The 18220-nt window shown below is 34.1% G+C and overlaps 2 protein-coding genes across 2 annotated transcripts in view; one reads left to right on the top strand and one right to left on the bottom strand.

The window, feature by feature from the left end:
- Positions 1 to 8684, bottom strand: part of LOC121367997 (helicase ARIP4-like) — a 32021-nt gene extending 23337 nt beyond the window's left edge. Inside the window, exons 1-3 of the mRNA XM_041492487.1 lie at positions 8588 to 8684; positions 1268 to 2054; positions 707 to 867 (exon numbers count right to left, since the gene is read on the bottom strand). Coding sequence (XP_041348421.1) covers positions 707 to 867; positions 1268 to 1983 — 877 coding nt within the window. The 5' untranslated portion in view covers positions 1984 to 2054; positions 8588 to 8684. The remainder of the gene's footprint in view (positions 1 to 706; positions 868 to 1267; positions 2055 to 8587) is intronic.
- Positions 8685 to 8753: 69 nt separating this feature from the next.
- Positions 8754 to 18220, top strand: part of LOC121367996 (intraflagellar transport protein 122 homolog) — a 34920-nt gene continuing 25453 nt past the window's right edge. Inside the window, exons 1-4 of the mRNA XM_041492486.1 lie at positions 8754 to 8849; positions 14724 to 14954; positions 15838 to 15914; positions 18053 to 18186. Of these exons, the coding sequence (XP_041348420.1) occupies positions 8791 to 8849; positions 14724 to 14954; positions 15838 to 15914; positions 18053 to 18186 (501 nt within the window). The 5' untranslated portion in view covers positions 8754 to 8790. The remainder of the gene's footprint in view (positions 8850 to 14723; positions 14955 to 15837; positions 15915 to 18052; positions 18187 to 18220) is intronic.

Raw genomic sequence — 18220 nt, 5'->3', positions numbered from 1 at the left:
TGAATGTAGGACGTAGCGTTGTAGTTTGTTTTTGTTTTTGGGGGTTTTTTTTACCACTTGCCATCGGGATTGCACAAAGTAACCTTTACTGGCCCGACTCAAAAAAACACTGGCCTTGGGCATCAGGCCACCGTATTCTAGAAAGCCTGAATGCACTATTTACATGACACCAGGAATAACAAAAAAATTCTGCATCAACCCGTTTGTAAAATGACTCATAAAAAATGGCCTATAAATACTGAATTATGTGTATTTCTGTATTTATCAACAGATCACTACAAAAGTTGAATGCATCCACCATTTCTACAATGTAAAGGAGGAAAACCTATGGTTACCCGAGCAGAGATCAGTCTAAACTATTTCAGTGCAAGCTGATTAATATTCATGAAGTTAAACATGGATGTCAGTGTTAATGTAATGCACATACAAGATCGCTTTAACAATGTTTAATGCCAGTGAGCCAATTTAAAATAAACAGAGGCAATATTTTGATGGGGGAAAAAATCGATTTATAGACAAAAAAAAAAAAAAAAAAAAAAAAAAAATATATATATATATATATATATATATATATATATATATATAATTACTGAAATGTGTTTCTCATAAAAAGTCCAAATACTGAGGCCTATAACTGCTTAACATATGAATGTACATCTTGAATATATTTATAAAATGTTATGTTAATATACACGAAAGTCCTTACCTTGTAGCAAAGACTTCAACTGAAAATCTTTTTCTTCGGGTATAATTTGGGATTTCTGCATAATGGACTTTTTAATTTCCATTAATCGTCGTTTTCTTTCCAATTCCTCATTTTGTGCCTCTACTGTTTTAGCATCCAACTGTGTTTCTGTCATTATTTGTCTGGAAAAAACACAAGCACATATATAATGTTTATCATTCACATGAAAACATTTCTATCACACATGTATATGGTTCACAACTAACAAGCACATGTTAAAAATAAAAAATTTATTAATAAATCAGCGGAACCTTTAAACTATCAAGTATAGAATCATATGCAAGAACACTAAAAGGGATAATGGATCTGAAATAAATTTTCATTGTTTATTTGTTTTATCAGTCAAACACAGTTCAGAGTGTTAACTATAATCTGAACTTTTTAAAATCTGATATAATATCTATAGCTAACTTTGTGTTCAAATACTTAAATTTGTGATTTATCATAATTCTTAGCCACAAACTACACAAAGTAACAAAAATATAGACCAAATTATGAAGTTCAACGCATTAAGATTAGTACCTGATATTTCTTCTTCTGAGTGCCGATTTTGTTTTAGCCTTTTTCTTGGGCCGATCGGATTTCGTTTTCGACTTTCTTTTCCTTTTAACCTTTTTAGTCTTTGTGGGCACTTCTGAATCAGTCTTCTCCTTTACCTTGCTGCCTGTAATGTTATCAACAATTTCCTTCTCTGCTGTGTCAAGTTCGATGGGAATGGGATCATCAACAATAGAATCTAAGCCCAGAGGAGGTTCCATGTCTAAAACATCAGCCTCAACATCCATAATAGCACCATCGTCATCATCATCAGCAGCAGCACCAACACCATCTTTAGCGTTATCACCTTTCTCTTCAGAACCACTCTCCTCACTTGGAAGTTCATCATCTTCATTGTCATCATCGTCGTCGTCATCACTCGACTCCTCACCACTTTCCTCATCACTGTCTTCACTGTCCTCTTCTTCATAGTCCTCATCATCAGATGCATCTTCCAGTTCATTCTCCCCAGGCAGGTCCCCCTCAACAACTGCGTCTCCATCACAAAGAGCTGGTTCTTCATCACAAAGACCTAAGCTTAGGTCAAGTCCCAAAGAATCCTCACAGTCAATGTTCCCGTCAACTGATGGCACCTGACTTGAATTAGATTCCAAATCCAGATCCTCTGGCTGGGCATCTTTTAGAGCACTTGGCATCATGGATGGAGCCTCCATCACATCCATAACACTTTCACCAGACATTGCTGATTTTAAGTGAACAGGCTCTTTTTAGAAGAACACACTGTGCATTGTCCTATGGTTCTTCAGCTCTCCTGTTCCAAAAATAAATAAAAAAGATTTGTCAACTCAAAATAAAAGTGTAGTCAACGAAAATGTACACAAATATAAATTATATACTGTAAATCAGAATAAGATGGTGATATGCACACCGTGGTTTGTTTTCTTTGATGTTCAGAGTGCAGACTGATAAATTTGTTTCAGTGTTTGAAAAGTGTACATTTTGAAACAGCAGAGCTGGGTGCTGTGAAATATAGTAGGATGTTGGAAAATAAAGATACGTACAGAGAAAGAGAGAGCAAGAGAGACAGAGAACGTTCCAATAGATTAATAAAAATTTCTCCATCATTTATATTGGCAAAATATGCTACCCTTTTCTGGTGCCGAATGGCCTAATCCAAAAAATTAAAATAATATTTTTTTTTACCCGATTTACTTAGGTTTAAATTAAAAGGGGGGCATTTGGTCTTAATGACAGATTTCCTAACATGCAGAAATAGTTTTAGATTGTTTTTACTTTACTGCACACAATACATTCATTCATTATTATTTCCTTGCTGTTTTGCACATGGTACTGTACAGAAATAATAATTGAACATTGATCAAGACTAATCTCGATAATGGTCACTAAAGTTTGTTTTATTTAACGATGCCACCAGAGCACATTGATTTTTTATCTTTTCGCATGAGAAATACCTGGAAACTTTTGAGTTAAAAAGTGGTTTTCGGCGAGAACAGCAGAACATCATAGTCATTTTCCAGAACTGACAGCTAATTTGATAAGAAATTTGACCATATTACCAATAATGAAAATCACAAAATATTGGGATATGAATCATAGTTGGTTTCCAAAAAAAAAATCAAATTAAAAAAACAGTCAGGGCTCGAAACTCTCCAAAAAATATTGTGGCATCCCCCAAAAAAAATATCTGGGCAACTAAAATTTCATTTTCAGTGGCCCAAACTTGCTTTAGGTTACCCCAACCTGAAATATTCATATTTTAGGTTACCCCAACCTGAAATATTCATATTTTAGGTTACCCCAACCTGAAATATTCATATTTTAGGTTACCCCAACCTGAAATATTCATATTTTAGGTTACCCCAACCTGAAATATTCATATTTCAGGTTTTAAGCAAAAAGTGGGACAGGATGTAGCCCAGTGATAAAGTGCTTGCTTGATGAGTGGTCGATTTGGGATGGATCTCCGTCAGTGGGCCATTGAGCTATTTCTCGTTCCAGCCAGTACACCATGACTGGTATATCAAAGGCTGTGGTATGTGTCATCTTGTCTGTGGGATGGTGTATATATAAAAGACCCTTTGCTACTAATGGAAAAATGTAGTGCGTTTCCCAGTGGTGCACATATCGGTTGTCCGCGCACCCGGGACAACCAAAATATGTTGCGGGCAACCATTCTTTGTCAAACAGTTGCCCGACGGGCAACCAAGAAAATCATAAAACAAGTAAAATGAAAAACAAAACTTCCCGACACTCGGGACAGTCACAGGCAATTCAAAAGTATCGAAACTGATAACTTGACTGACAGGCAATATAAATATCCACCTTAACACTGCCATCCACTCAGCGTCCACCGTGCATGATTTTGACGAGTTGAATGCAGACAGATATATTTCAGAATGGTGGCTATTAGCAAAGGGCACAAGTCATGTGAAAGGCCACAAACTACACTAACAACCATCTAGTTCTGAGCTAAAAATTTGGCTAAGCCATTTTCTATCTTCCAATGTGAACAATCAGTTACATAATCTATCCGACACCTAACATATAATAATAATACCAAATATTAACAGGGATCTTGCGACTGGTAACGAGAAGCAGTGTCATCAAGAATTCAGTATAACAATGTTTGCTTATTTTAATAATCACAGTTATTAATTTTAACGGCAACATGTATGCAAGAAAAGTCTGAAAAATCTGTAGTGTTATTTTAACTTTGTAAAGTCTTTGAGCCAAAGTAATAAAAACGGACCAAAATTGCGTGTCAGTTTCAATACACATGCTAGTTCAGGGCCAAAGACAAGTAGGCTAGGGCCAAGTTCAGCTAGACCAAGCAAAACAAAAACATCCGCTAAACTACTTTATGCACTTCACGTTAAACCCTATGTCCACGCCGGGAACCAATCGCACAGTTCGCGAACGTTTGGAATACGAAATTGTTGGGGTGTGGAATAGATGGGTTATTTTAAAATACAATTAAAAGCAGTTCAAACCAAAATAAAGATTGCTATTTTACAGAAATAATGAGCACTGTTTAAAAAAAGAAGAAGAGTATTGGCTCTCAGATTTTTATTAATGCCTTAGGCCTTAGAAAGTTGGGTGTGTTTGCAGAGGGCATTGGCTTCCAACTCTGCATATCTCCCCTCACCCACTGAAAAATCAAAGTAATATATTAACTGCCCCTAACCCCATTGGTGTCTTTGATTTTGATCGGGGATAATTTTGTTATTCAGATATATTCCAGTTTGTACATAATTAGCTGAAAAAGATACATTTTCATATTCATATATAAATACTCTATACAGTACTACACAAAACAATTTTGGCTAAAACATTTTCATTATGGCAAATAAAAATCCCATTTGGCAATTTTTTTGGCAACAGGTATTTTTAATCCTGGATGAGCCGTGAGTTCATCAAAGTATTATGATTGTACGTGACAGCCCAAGCGAGATCGAACCACCTCTGTGGATCCATTTAGCTGATTGGGTTTTTTCTCGTTCCAACCAGTGCACAACAACCAGACAAAGGCTGTGGTATGTGCCTTCCTGTCTGTGGGAAAGTGCATATAAAAGATCCCTTGCTGCATTAGGAAAAATGTAGCGGGTTTCCTCTGAAGACAAGTCAGAATTACTAAATGTTTGACATCCAATAGCCGATGATTAATTAATCAGTGTGCTCCAGTGGTGTCATTAAACAAAACAAACTTTTTTTCAGCCTAAGCGAAGATGAGCTGTAGATAAATAATGTTAAAAAAGAAATAAAACTAACCTGATAAGTAATGATAATAATAAAAACATTTTAAATTTCAGTTTCATTTTAAAAGACAGTTCAAAATTATATTCATAAAACATTTTATGAAATATGTGGGCAACCAAGAGATGATGTTGGGCAACCAAACTTCAGCTACTGTTTGCCCACTGGGCAACTATCACAATTTCACATTTGTGCACCCCTGGTTTCCTTTCTAAGACTATATGTCAAAATGACCAAATCCAATGATTAAGTAAATCAAGCTAAAGCAAATTATTTACTTATTTTCTACAAAGTTAGGGTAAGGTTCTCCATATCCTAAAAGAACCTAACTTCATTTGCACTAGACAGAATTGAAAAACAAGGTGAACTTCCTCGGCATGTTTGCTTTTTCATTTGCTTGTTGCTGTGCATTTAGGAAAATTCCACCCAGCATCATGATCATGATTTTACTCCGAAAATGGTAACAAGTCATTTCTACATTCAATTTAATAAGCACCAAATCAACTGACCAATAAAACCCCCCAAATAAAACAAGATTAAAAACCCCCACTAAAAATCAGAACACCACGAAGCAGATGACAAAAACTAAGACGGCATTCGGAAATGTTTGGATTTGATCGCATATTCGAGCCGAGATGTTCTAAACTGGATCAAGAGGCCTTTGTTTTATCAAGACTACAACTAACTACATCCAGTCTACAACATCAATGTTTATAATATAAATGAATGTTGGCCAATACGTTTAGTTTTGCGAACTACGAGCAAGATTTTAATGTGGAATAGATATAAGCAATACAATTATTAATAGTGGCTTATATGTTATAGAAAAAAGATTGTCCAAATAATATTACCTCATTATTTTTTTAATATTTAAGTTGCCCAAACTGGACTTTGGTCACATTTGGCGAACTGGCCACAGGCCATTTCGAGCCCTGTCAGTTATTGGAAATAATGGCCATAAATACTGGACATCTGAACAAAACCACATGTGACTTTATTGCCTCATTTTAATCAACATTTATGGATCTGATTCTAAAATATCATAAAACATGTGAAATTTATTAAAAGTATTTATTGAAAATAAGTGAATAATGTTAAAAATTAATGTGTTTTTGTCCAAAATTAATCCAGTACACGGTTAACTGGGGAAAAAAAAAAAAATAATAAAAAAAAAAAAAAAAAATGAGAATGAGAAACGTAATTTGACAGAAACAGAAAATCATCCCAACTAGTGAACTTGTGTTGAGAATCAGTTTGATTTTTATCATCTATCAGTGATCGGTTATATAATAGGTTTGCACTAACCAATCAACTTTTGATTGTACAATCGGTTAGAATTATATGAACTCAAAAGAAAAGATTTTAATTATTAGGAGGACCATGTACCTGTCATCATGTTTACTGGGACAGATCCTATAAATTCCTAATTTTACCTTTAATTCCATGTCAATATCCATGTTCTTTACTTACACATGAAAACAAACCCAAACCCCAGAAAATTTACATCAATTTCATCATCTAAACTGAAGAAACAATTACAGTTAACATTTTCCATGACAAATGACTGTAAACTTTATCATCGATCATCGCATCAGACAATAAATTTTTTATCATTGGAACATCACTAAAGTCCGAACCAAATTGTTAACAACTACGATAAATTACTCTCCTACCTTTAATTACAATTTCCCCTAAATTTTGTCCAGACACAAGTTGTGAAAAAAACATTACAGTGACACAGATTCCACATATGAGACTGTAACGATGCGACTAGTATCAACTTCGCTGAGATCACATAGGCTGAAATACATGCAGCTTTCTGCCGCCTGCCATTTTACTTTTTTATGGAATACTCTTCAAGAGGGGTGAAAGCCTCCAAAGTATGTGACATAATTAATATAAAACAGGGATTCTAGAATTTTTATAAAATCCATTAGTCGTGGGATCAGTGATTAATTTTTTTTTACTAGCCACGATAAAAAATTCACTAGCCCTACTTTACTTTAAGTTAATATAATTTTATTAAATAATAGTAATAATCATATATGTCACCTAAAGAGGGAGATAGAGCTTAAAAACCCTAACATTGGGGGTTGGGGTGGAGCAGGATATTCAGATTTACAAAACAGACTTAACTGCAACATTTGATCTTTCTTTTTTTCACTAGCCTTTGGGCATGGCAATAGTAGTTATTTACTAACCCAACACTGAATATCACTAGCCATGGGAGTGGGGCTACCGTAATCTAGAAGCCCTGTATAAAATCAATGTTCTCTAGTGATATCTTTAAACAAAACAAAGTAAATAAAAATTTAACGACTTCATCACGTTTGCTTTTATATCGTAACATGTTATGTTGCTGTTAGATTAAGTCATATCCTTTCATCCCTTTTAGAGAGTATTCCCATGGCTAGCTCTGCCACTTGCCAAAAAATAGTGTTATAATTTATATTTTGGCGATATTTTCTGATCATCCAGACCTAGCCCTGATTCCATAAAAAGTCAAAATGGCAGCTGGCACAAAATTACATGCTTTTTGCCCTATACAATCTCAGCGAAGTCAATATAGGTGACAATTATCATCTAGTATGTGGAATCTGTGTCATTGTAATGGTTTTTTCAAGATTTCTGTCTGGACAAAATGAGGGTAAAATTTAACGAAAAATAAAGGTAGGAGAGCAGTTTATTGTAGTTGTTAACATTTTGGTTCGGACTTTAGCTTATATACATGTATCCTTGAAGGGTCGTGAAGCATCCTATGGCTACAATGTACACGCATTATAATCGCATGATCAATTTGATTATTTGATCTATTAAATTCTTTCGCTATGGACAAGTGCTGATTATTTAGATGCAGGTAGGTATTAATATAGCATATGATTTTAATCGATTCTGCTATTTAAAATAACGATTGTGTATAATGCATTTTGTATAAAAATTACTTTTTACCTGTTTTTTCCTTTATCAGTAGCAAGTACTTCCTGGTTCAGAATTATTTTCTTGTCAAACTTCACATGCGTGCATATTCGTAATAAACAAGGTGTACGTAAAATAGGACGCTTCTTGACTTAGGACGCTTTTCGATCTTTAGCGATACATGTAGGCTAAGACTAAGTGCACCGATTGGAATACATATGATTTCATGACCAAACTACAAAATATACATTCTTTCCTTACGTACTATATTCACATTTTTATCACTACCCTAACAAAGTTTGGGGCATCAATGATAGTTAACACAAATATTTCTGGCTACATTAAACATTTATTATTAAAAAAAGTGAAGAGCAGTTGTACTATGTATGATAATGTAGTGTACCTGTTACTTTGAGACACTGTGTACCATAAATATACAAAAGTAATAGTTAGCTAACAAACATAGTCGTTTTCCTTTACTGGAAGTGTCTAAATACATTCTAAGCTAATTTAAGAGATGACACCTACTCAGATATTTATCCTTTGTTTAGTAGGACCCTAATCAGCAATAGAAACACTGGGAGCTTTGGTTAGTGTTACATTTTTTTCCGACTGTATTAAAAAGTTGGTATATTAATAACAAAAATTCCATACCTACTAACACCTTAAATGTAACACTAATATGAAATATCATATAATGTCATAATAATGAAATGCAAGACGATTCCCCAGAAATTTTCTTCCTTCAGCGCATCTAGTAGATGGCGCTGCATGATCCATATCCGTTACCGACAGGAAATCCATGTTTGCGCAGTAGCTGTCAAAACTGCATTCCAAAACATTGCAGAGTTGCGATCATGAGGGCTGTTGCTACCTGGCTTGATAAAGTTCAAGATCGGGATAAAGTTGAACAATGGTAATGATACTTTTTTTTTTGTGCATGGTTTTAGTGTTTGTTTATACATTTAAATAAATTCAGCAAAATTTCTGAATAAGCCAAAACATATTTTAGACGACCACTGGCACTGGTGGTGGTGGCACCAGTTGATGACAAGTTTGTTATGTTTAACGATACCACTAGATCACATTGATCATCGGCTATTGGATGTCAAGCATTTGGTATTTTTAACATATACTACAGTCCTAGAGAGGAAACATGTTACATTGGTCCAATTAATAGTAAGGGATCCTTTATATGCACTATTCCAGACAGGATAGCACATACCATGGCCTTTGATATATCGTGAAAAACCATGAACCGGGCCACCCCATAAACCAGTCTATTTATGTTTGACTAGTTTTTAAGAAATCTGCATATGATTGAATCCTGACATCAAAATCCTTTTTTTGAATTAAGAAAACCTTCCGAAAAACAAAGTGCACAAATGAGGAAAAAACAAGTCGATATTCAAAAAAATGTATACATAGGGAAACGAATACACAACCGCCATTTTGCACTGAGCGCACTATATTAAATGGCATGTAATATTAAACAAACCTAAATAAACAAAAGTTTTACTCCACTGTCATTGTCAAAAGAAAACTTCCAAGAAATATATGGGTGATTTTAAACTTTAAAAAAAAAAAAAGATCCAATGTATGATTTACTCGCACTAATTTTCCCAATCCCATCGAAAATGAGACCATGGCAAAAAATCCTGGATAAATCCCTGGTAATATGGTTTCAGTCTAATATATGCAATCCATGTATTGTTGCTTTTTTTCACGATTTATGTCTTGACAAGATATGGAGAAAAATCTAACAGAAATTAAAGGTTGGAAAGTAAAGTATCATAGTTGTTAACAATATGGTTCAGACTTTAATAACTAGTGATTTCCCTAGAAATAAGCAAGGCATGGTAGACCAAACACTTTTGGGGCATTTTCAAAATTTTCAGGGCACTTGTATTTCATTAAATATACACAAAAATTAAGTGAACATTAAACATTAATGTAATTTATGTGCCTGCTTTAATAAATGAATGGCAAAAGATATAAAAGGCATATTTTATTAATTAATAATACTTTTTGTGTGTTTTATAAAGGCAATTTTAGAATTAATTACTGAAAAAGGCTTGTATAATCTCAGGGCAGCATGGCACTGATTAAGGCAAGATGGTGCTAGACTAGTGAAGCATGGTGCTGCACCATGCTAAAACAAGCTAGGGAAAACACTATATATGTTTGACTTTATTCTATTTCTAGTGCTGTCGGAAATAGAATAAAAATGATTTTCTTCGATTATTTCTTACATATTAAACAGACAAGTAAATATTTTGTAAATATCTATTTAATTATAGTCTACCTAATGTAACATTTACTTGTTTTGGCTCTCATTGATGTACAAGGTGGTGTTTACTCTTAAAGGTAGGGTCAACTCAAACAAGAGCCTTATGTGTTGGAAAGATGCATACCCGGACCACCAACACATACTGACACTTTAACAAATAAAAAACGCGTAATTTTAGAGTTAATAAAAAAACATGATTATTCCTGCTAACTGGGGGCAGCCATTTTGTTTTGTTTTCGTGACGTCCAGTGGCGAAATGATGTCAGCTTCTGACCATCTCCTGTATGCAGTGATGTGAGATTTCCGAGTTTTCGTGGAATTCCACGTTTTCATGACCCAAATTCCGCATTTTTATATTTTTTTCCGCGAATAAATAAAAATATAAATATAACAATTTTGTCCGACTTTTAAGCTTTTTATCGGCATTTCCGTCTTTTAATCAACACGGAAGTCATTCGACTTATCTCCCTTCCCGCACCGAACAGTAACGAGGTTTGCTGAGGTTTTCTGTTGTTAGGCGACATTTCATTGGTTCGTTTTCACCAACTGTGTATAGCGTTAGACAATTAGCCCGCCTTTTGTGAAGCGGTAATGGCAACACGACGCAAAGATATCGTGAAGAAATCAAATAAATTAAAACTTGACGTAAACATAAAAAATCCCTGGCGATGGGAATGGCTAGAGAAACAGGTGGACGGTGTTCAGTTAGAAAGCGTTTTTGAGAAACTGTCGGCAAGTGGAAAAGCCTATTGCAAAATTATTGTGTACCGTCATTGTAAATAGTGCATACTAATTACTAAATGTACTGTACATAAGTTGTGACATTACTGTTTTATCTACAAGAAATGAAAGAAAGATACCATGGTAAGTAGGTATTGAAAAAGTTCACTTTTTGTAGGTAAATAAGAATAATAAAGTCTTAACACAGTGATTTAACACACTTCATAAATTTGTTGTTAAGTACCATTACATGACCATTTTTGTGATCTAAATAGGAAAAATAGCTCCTCCTTCAGGGGGGGGGGGGCGTCCCCCCCCCCCCCCCCCCCCCGATCCTCTTACTAGGGCGTTGCCCCTGGACCCTTGTCGGGGCCAACACCACTGAGCAATTTTCAGTTTTTGACATTTGGTCACTCACATTCCTGTGTATGTACAGTGTAAACATTAAGCAGTAATTTTCAACACGGTGCTGCTCTTTGATCAACCTGACTTGTGTAAAACAGCATAAATGATGTAATAATATAATAAACTATTAAACTAAATCTATTTCAAGTTGCATTAACGGAACAAAATGGGGTTATAGTATTTTTCTCTGTTAAATAATCCAAAGGAAAAATGTACACTAGTAGGCCTATTGATATGCTACATTGGAGCAAAAACGACAACCCACGATACCCAAGTGATAATTTTCTTTTCTTTGGGACTACGTAATTGGTCAGTTCTGTGGTTTTAGATGGAAAAGTCTACTTAATCAATAGTTTTACAGAACTATTTACAGTAATAAACCATGTCCATTACTACTTTAGGGGCAACAGGTAATATTCCACAATACCGGTATGTATTTTTGTGTCTAGACAGCGTCAATTAATTGGCTCATCTGGTTACCAATCAAATACACACCTGCCAATCAAGAATCACAGGTAGAAGCAACTAACAGCATAGACCAATTAACTAAGAAAACACTCCGTGTATCATTTCAGTGTATCATTTCAGTACGCAGGTTAATGCATGGACAAAACATTGTTAATTATTTCGACTTGTTGTGTAGCCACTTTGACAATGGTATTTTATTTTGTATTGAAAAATAATATATATAGTGCTGAATATACTTACTGCTGGCTTACTGGGATGTGTATTATTACAGAACACTGCAATGTATGACTATTTATCATCCCGCAAAAACTAGGTAGATTGTATTTCTCTAGTTCTAAGGCTCATTCCTGACGTTACGCGTTAAGTATTACATAACCACCAGCTTGCCAGAGGGCGTACTCACAGATGGTATAAAATGGCTGCGCCAGTTATATATAATAGCCGTCACATTTAACCATTTTATTAATTAACTATACGATTATACTTGTTGATATTAAGCAATAATGTGCATTATATATCGTTGAATATGCATACCAGGCCAAAAGCCTTAATTGTCCTTTCCTTTAAAATTAAAAGAAATATGTCAGTAAACAGGTGATTTGTGCACTTAAAAATACATTTTTATTGGAGAATCTTTATCACAAACAGATGCTTACATATAACTTCTGATATAGCACCTTTAAGTGGTTGCAAGATTGTGTAAATTTCTACTGTATTTATATTGAATTTATATTAACTAAATATGCCGATCAAAATTAATAATTTATGCTGCAATTCAAAATAATCAGTTATCTTGCAGTTTTAAATTGAAAGTTTGTTTAAAGGTAAATGAAATTGACACATATCCATCAAAATGTGTTATAGTCTGTTCCAATAAAGTCACAAATCTCCTGTTTACTGACATCTTTATTTTAATTTCAAGAGTAAACACCACCTTGTACATCAATGAGAGCCCAAACAAATAAATGCTAAATTAGGTAGAGTATCATTGAATAGGTATTTACAAAATATTTACTTGTCAGTTTAATATGAAAGAAATAATTGACGAAAATCATTTTTATTCTATTTCCGACACCTACTTTAGTAACATTACATGTAAACACTTGTATTATGACTCAGCTTGTTGCTTTTAAATAGGGATAATACCCAGTGGGTACAATATCTGGAAAGCTGACCTTTTTTCTCCTCCCTTGCCCCCCAATTAAGATTAGTTTCAGGATGAGGACAAAACATGTTGGCACCATTGTTTTTGTCTTCGTAACATACACATGTACCTAATAGTAATTTTTTAACAGTCAATTTCTTTTTCACATCACCAGTTCTCAAACTAGTGCATATTCCCCTAAGGATAGTAGTCTGGTTCAAACATCCCAACAGCCAATGCAAAAACCCAGGACGTCCAAAGGAAAAAGAAAGAAGTTAGTCATGTGACTGGGACAGGAACGGGTGCACAGTAGAAGAATCTTAGGCCATCCCATTGGCTGTTGGGATGTTCGAACCAGACTACTATCCTTAGGGAAATATGCACTAGTTTGAGTTTGAGGTGATGTAGCTATGAAAGAGAAAACGCTCCACGTTTTCCCCAATTTAATTTTTTTCTGATCTAGGTGATGACATAATTTTTCTTAAATTAACCACATTTGATTAAATTTTTAAGCAAATACTCCACATTTCTGGAAATTGGCTAAATCAAAAACTTTTCAATTGTCGGCCGTGAATGTGGTCTAACAGTCCAATGTTTAGTAATATGTAATACTGTTTAAGACATGTGTTGCATGTTTGGTTATTAGCTACACATTTTACTTATTATTAGTCGTACTTCAAGGTTTTTGTCACATCAGGTAAATGTGTTATAAAATACAGATCAGTCAGTGTTTCTGCCAGAAATAAATTTTTAGTTATGGCGCTATGGAATTGAATTTAACCACAGTCTGGGGCCTCCCCCAGAAAGAAAATGGGTTAAGTTTAGGGTTAGTGTTAAACAAATCATACAGTAATGATGAGAGCAATTAATTTTGTCGAAAAGTTAACTTAAAAAATATAAAATGTGCCAAAACATTTGGGTATGGCGCCATACCTGTTTTACCCTCTGGCAAAGACCCTGTAAGTTAATTTGTACAAAGTGGGTGCGTGATTGAGAAATGCATATTACATTTGACCATATATACAATCATAATTAGTTAAAACTATCAAAGTTTACAGCTCGGGAAAATTATGAATACAATTGATACTATGTTATAATTGAAAAACACAAACATAACTTAATGACACTTATTTTAGAGATCACTGATCAGATTGAATTAGATTCAGAATTACATGGAGTTGATGATGACAGTTTAAAAAAACTAAATAATTATTAATTACTTATTTTGGATAATACAAATGAAATTCAGGACCACTTTGAGTCCCTAAATACACTGGAGATGGACCTGGAGCTGACGAGTATTGTACATTATATAATTTAATTAAAAAAAACAAAAATGTTCTGAATTGAACATGACAAAATACACCATGTTTGTGCTGGTACAAACTGCAAATCTGACAACAGATGATATATAGAAAATGTGCTGTATTTTGTCAATCCCAAAATCACCAGACCCAGACCCAGCTTTGACATTATGAGGAAAATATATTAACTGCAAGTCTGCTGTGAAAATGCTATTGAGACTATTTTTCCACCATATCTTCAGAGATATCCAAAAATAGTGTAGCATCAATTAGTGTTGGAAGCATTCTAAAAATTAAAAATGTGATTCTCTATTTTCAAATAGCTCAGATGTTTGTGTCTTTTAAACTATCTTGAATTGAAGTCTACCACTAAAAGTGTTGTTTTTTCTTCTATTTTGTCTGGACATGTATTTTCAAGTAATAGAAACAGGCTATTAAAATGCATTTTCTTTCTTGCAGTATTTGGAGTATTTGCTTCAAGCCTGATGGCAACCAGCTGATTGTGGCTGCAGGGAACCGTGTACTTGTATATGATGCTATTGATGGTACATTAATTCAACCACTCAAGGGTCACAAAGATACTGTATATTGTGTCGCATATGCCAAGGATGGGAAACGCTTTGCTTCAGGTTCAGCTGATAAAAGTGTCATTATCTGGACAAGTAAACTTGAGGGTATTTTGAAATACACGTAAGTTTGGGGGTTTTCTTTTTTTGTGTGTGTTATCTATACTAACATGCTCATGAGTCATGTTAAAATATTGTAATCATGACCAGCACATGCAAATTTGAGTATTTAATGTTTTGATGTCAGTAAAACATATCCCTAAATAGGCTTGTTCATTAGGATGACCAGTCAAAGTAAATATTGAATTTACTATTGTTTTTGTTCCAAATTTTTAAGAATAAAATGACATCACAGTACAGCTATAGTAACAAACAGTGTATCTATTAGAAGACATTTAATTCCCCAATTCCCAACAACATTATTGAATAAAGCATTTTAGTAAATTTTAAATGTGCATACCCTGTAAATCTAAATACATATTATGCATGTACATGTAGATCTCTGAAATGGTTGGGTACATGGGGGTATGAAGAAAGGAAATATTTTATTTAACAATGCACTCAGCATATTTTATTTATGGTTATATTGCGTCAGACATATGGTTAAGGACCACACAGATATTGAGAGAGGAAACCCGGTGTTGCCACTTCATGGGCTACTCTTTTCGATTAACAGCAAGGGATCTTTTATATGCACCATCCCATAGACAGAATAGCACATACCACAGCCTTTGATGTACCAGTCGTAGTACACTGGCTGAATCAGTTGATTATTATTTTATTTTATTAGACTATAATATGCATGTTGGACAAATGTTTTTCCGATCATGGTTAATAAGATGTGAAAATTACTGGCCCAATAGCTGGGAGGTTTTAAAAAAATCTAGATGCTTTGTTACAATTAAATGATACCATGTTACATACATTATGTATTTAGTTTTGTCATGACTATAATAACCTTTGTTTTATTCCATAAATAAACATGTGTTTTGTTTATTATCATTTAGCCACAATGATGCTATTCAGTGCTTGTCTTACAATCCTGTCAGCCATCAGCTTGCCAGCTGTGCAGTCAGCGATTTTGGTAAGTTGTCTCCATATTAATACATATCATTTAAGTTTTTTAATTATAACATTAATTCCAAAAACATTTTCAGAAAGAATAAAGTTAAATCAGTTAAAATGAATGCAAAATTAGTATTATTGAAATTTGACATCATTTATGTTAAACTGTATTTAACTGTGTGTGTGAGTGTTATTTTAGTACCTTGTAGGTATATATACTTGTATGTTGCCATTTAACATATTTTCTTCATATGTCCTACGTTCAAGGGTCATAACTCTGTTTAAAAATGTGATAAATTACCATGAAAGTCAAACTTGATCTGTAACAGTACATGATAAAACTATACAGAAAGCTTCCGCTCAATATCTTAAAGGAAGGGACAAGGCATTTGACCTTGTATGCATATTCAACGATATATAATGCACATTATTGCTTAATATCAACAAGTATAATCGTATAGTTAATTAATAAAACGGTTAAATGTGAAGGCTATTATATATAACGGGCGCAGCCATTTTGTACCATTTCAGTGAGTATGCCCTCTGGCGAGCTGGTGGTTACGTAATACTTAACGCGTAACGTCAGGAATGAGCCTTAGAACTACAGAAACACAATCTACCTGGTTTTTGCCGGATGATAAATAGTCATACATTGCAATGTTCTGTAATAATACACATCCCAGTAAGCCAGCAATAAGTAAATTCAGCACTATATATATTTTTTCAATACAAAATAAAATACCATTGTCAAAGTGGCTACACAAGTCGAAATAATTAACAATGTTTTGTCCATGCATTAACCTACGTACTGAAATGATACACGGAATGTTTTCTTAGTTATTGGTCTATGCTGTTAGTTGCTTCTACCTGTGATTCCTGATTGGCAGGTGTGTATTTGATTGGTAACCAGACGAGCCAATTAATTGATGCTGTCTAGACACAAAAATACATACCGGTATTATGGAATATTACCTGTCGCCCCTAAAATGGTAATGGACATGGTTTATTACTGTAAATAGTTCTGTAAAACTATTGATTAAGTAGACTTTTCCATCTAAAACCACAGAACTGACCAATTACGTAGTCCCAAAGAAAAGAAAATTATCACTTGGGTATCGTGGGTTGTCATTTTTGCTCCAATGTAGCATATCAATAGGCCTAATAGTGTACATTTTTCCTTTGGATTATTTAACAGAGAAAAATACTATAACCCCATTTTGTTCCGTTAATGCAACTTGAAATATATTTCGTTAAATAGTTTATTATATCATTACGTCATTTATGCTGTTTTACAAGTCAGGTTGATCAAAAAGAAGCCCCGTGTGGAAATTACTGCTTTTGTTTACACTGTACATACAGGAGATGGTCAGGAGCTGACGTCACTTCGCCCCAAGCTATCCCACCAGACTTAACAAAAACGAAACAAAATGGCTGCCCCCAGTTAGCAGGAATAATCATGTTTTTTATTAACTCTAAAATTACGTGTTTTTCATTTGCTGAAGTGTCAGTATGTGTTGGTGGTCTGGGTATGCATCTTTCCAACACCTAAGGCTCTTGTTTGAGTTGACCCTACCTTTAAAGCAAAAGTCTGGACGGACAGAACGATGGAGATGAAACCTATAGTCCCCTCAGGTTGGACCGGTAGAGGACTAATAATGTAACCAATTAAAGGGATATTCCAGAGTTTGCTACATTGTAAGAGGTTTCCGACTAATAAAATATTTCTACGATTAAACTTACATATTAAATATGTTTTCTTGTTTAGAATATCAGTGTTTGTATATTCAATGTGTTTCTGATCCTCTTAATATTTGTAAGAAGCCTAAACTGGATTTTGTCTTCAAATAATTTTGTATGTACGAAAAAGAAAAATTAGTTTTTAGGAAATAAAATGAAATTTAACCTAGTACAAATATTAGAATGATCAGAAACACGTTTAATATACAGCCACTAATATTTTATGGTGAAAAATATATTTGATATGTAATTACAATCGTTAAAAAGTCTCTGTTAGTCAATAACATATTAAAAATTGCAGCAAACTCAGGAATGTCACTTCAAAGATTCTGATAATATAGTTTGTAATGGAAACTGAACTAGAAAGATCTGAAAACACCCTGATATTATTTTTTTATAATCTCTTTTTGTCTTGCATAGGTTTGTGGTCACCAGAGCAGAAATCTGTCTCAAAACACAAAGTGAGCAGCCGCATTACCTGTTGTAGTTGGACAAACGATGGACAGTACTTGGCTCTTGGACTCTACAACGGCTTTGTCAGCATAAGAAATAAGGTTTACAGTGGCATATTGTATTATAAAAACACAT

Source organism: Gigantopelta aegis, chromosome 3, assembly GCF_016097555.1.
Source record: "Gigantopelta aegis isolate Gae_Host chromosome 3, Gae_host_genome, whole genome shotgun sequence".
Lineage (NCBI taxonomy): Eukaryota > Metazoa > Mollusca > Gastropoda > Neomphalida > Peltospiridae > Gigantopelta > Gigantopelta aegis.
The sequence above is the reverse complement of the archived record's forward strand: the minus strand, read 5'-3'. Positions and strand labels throughout refer to the sequence as shown.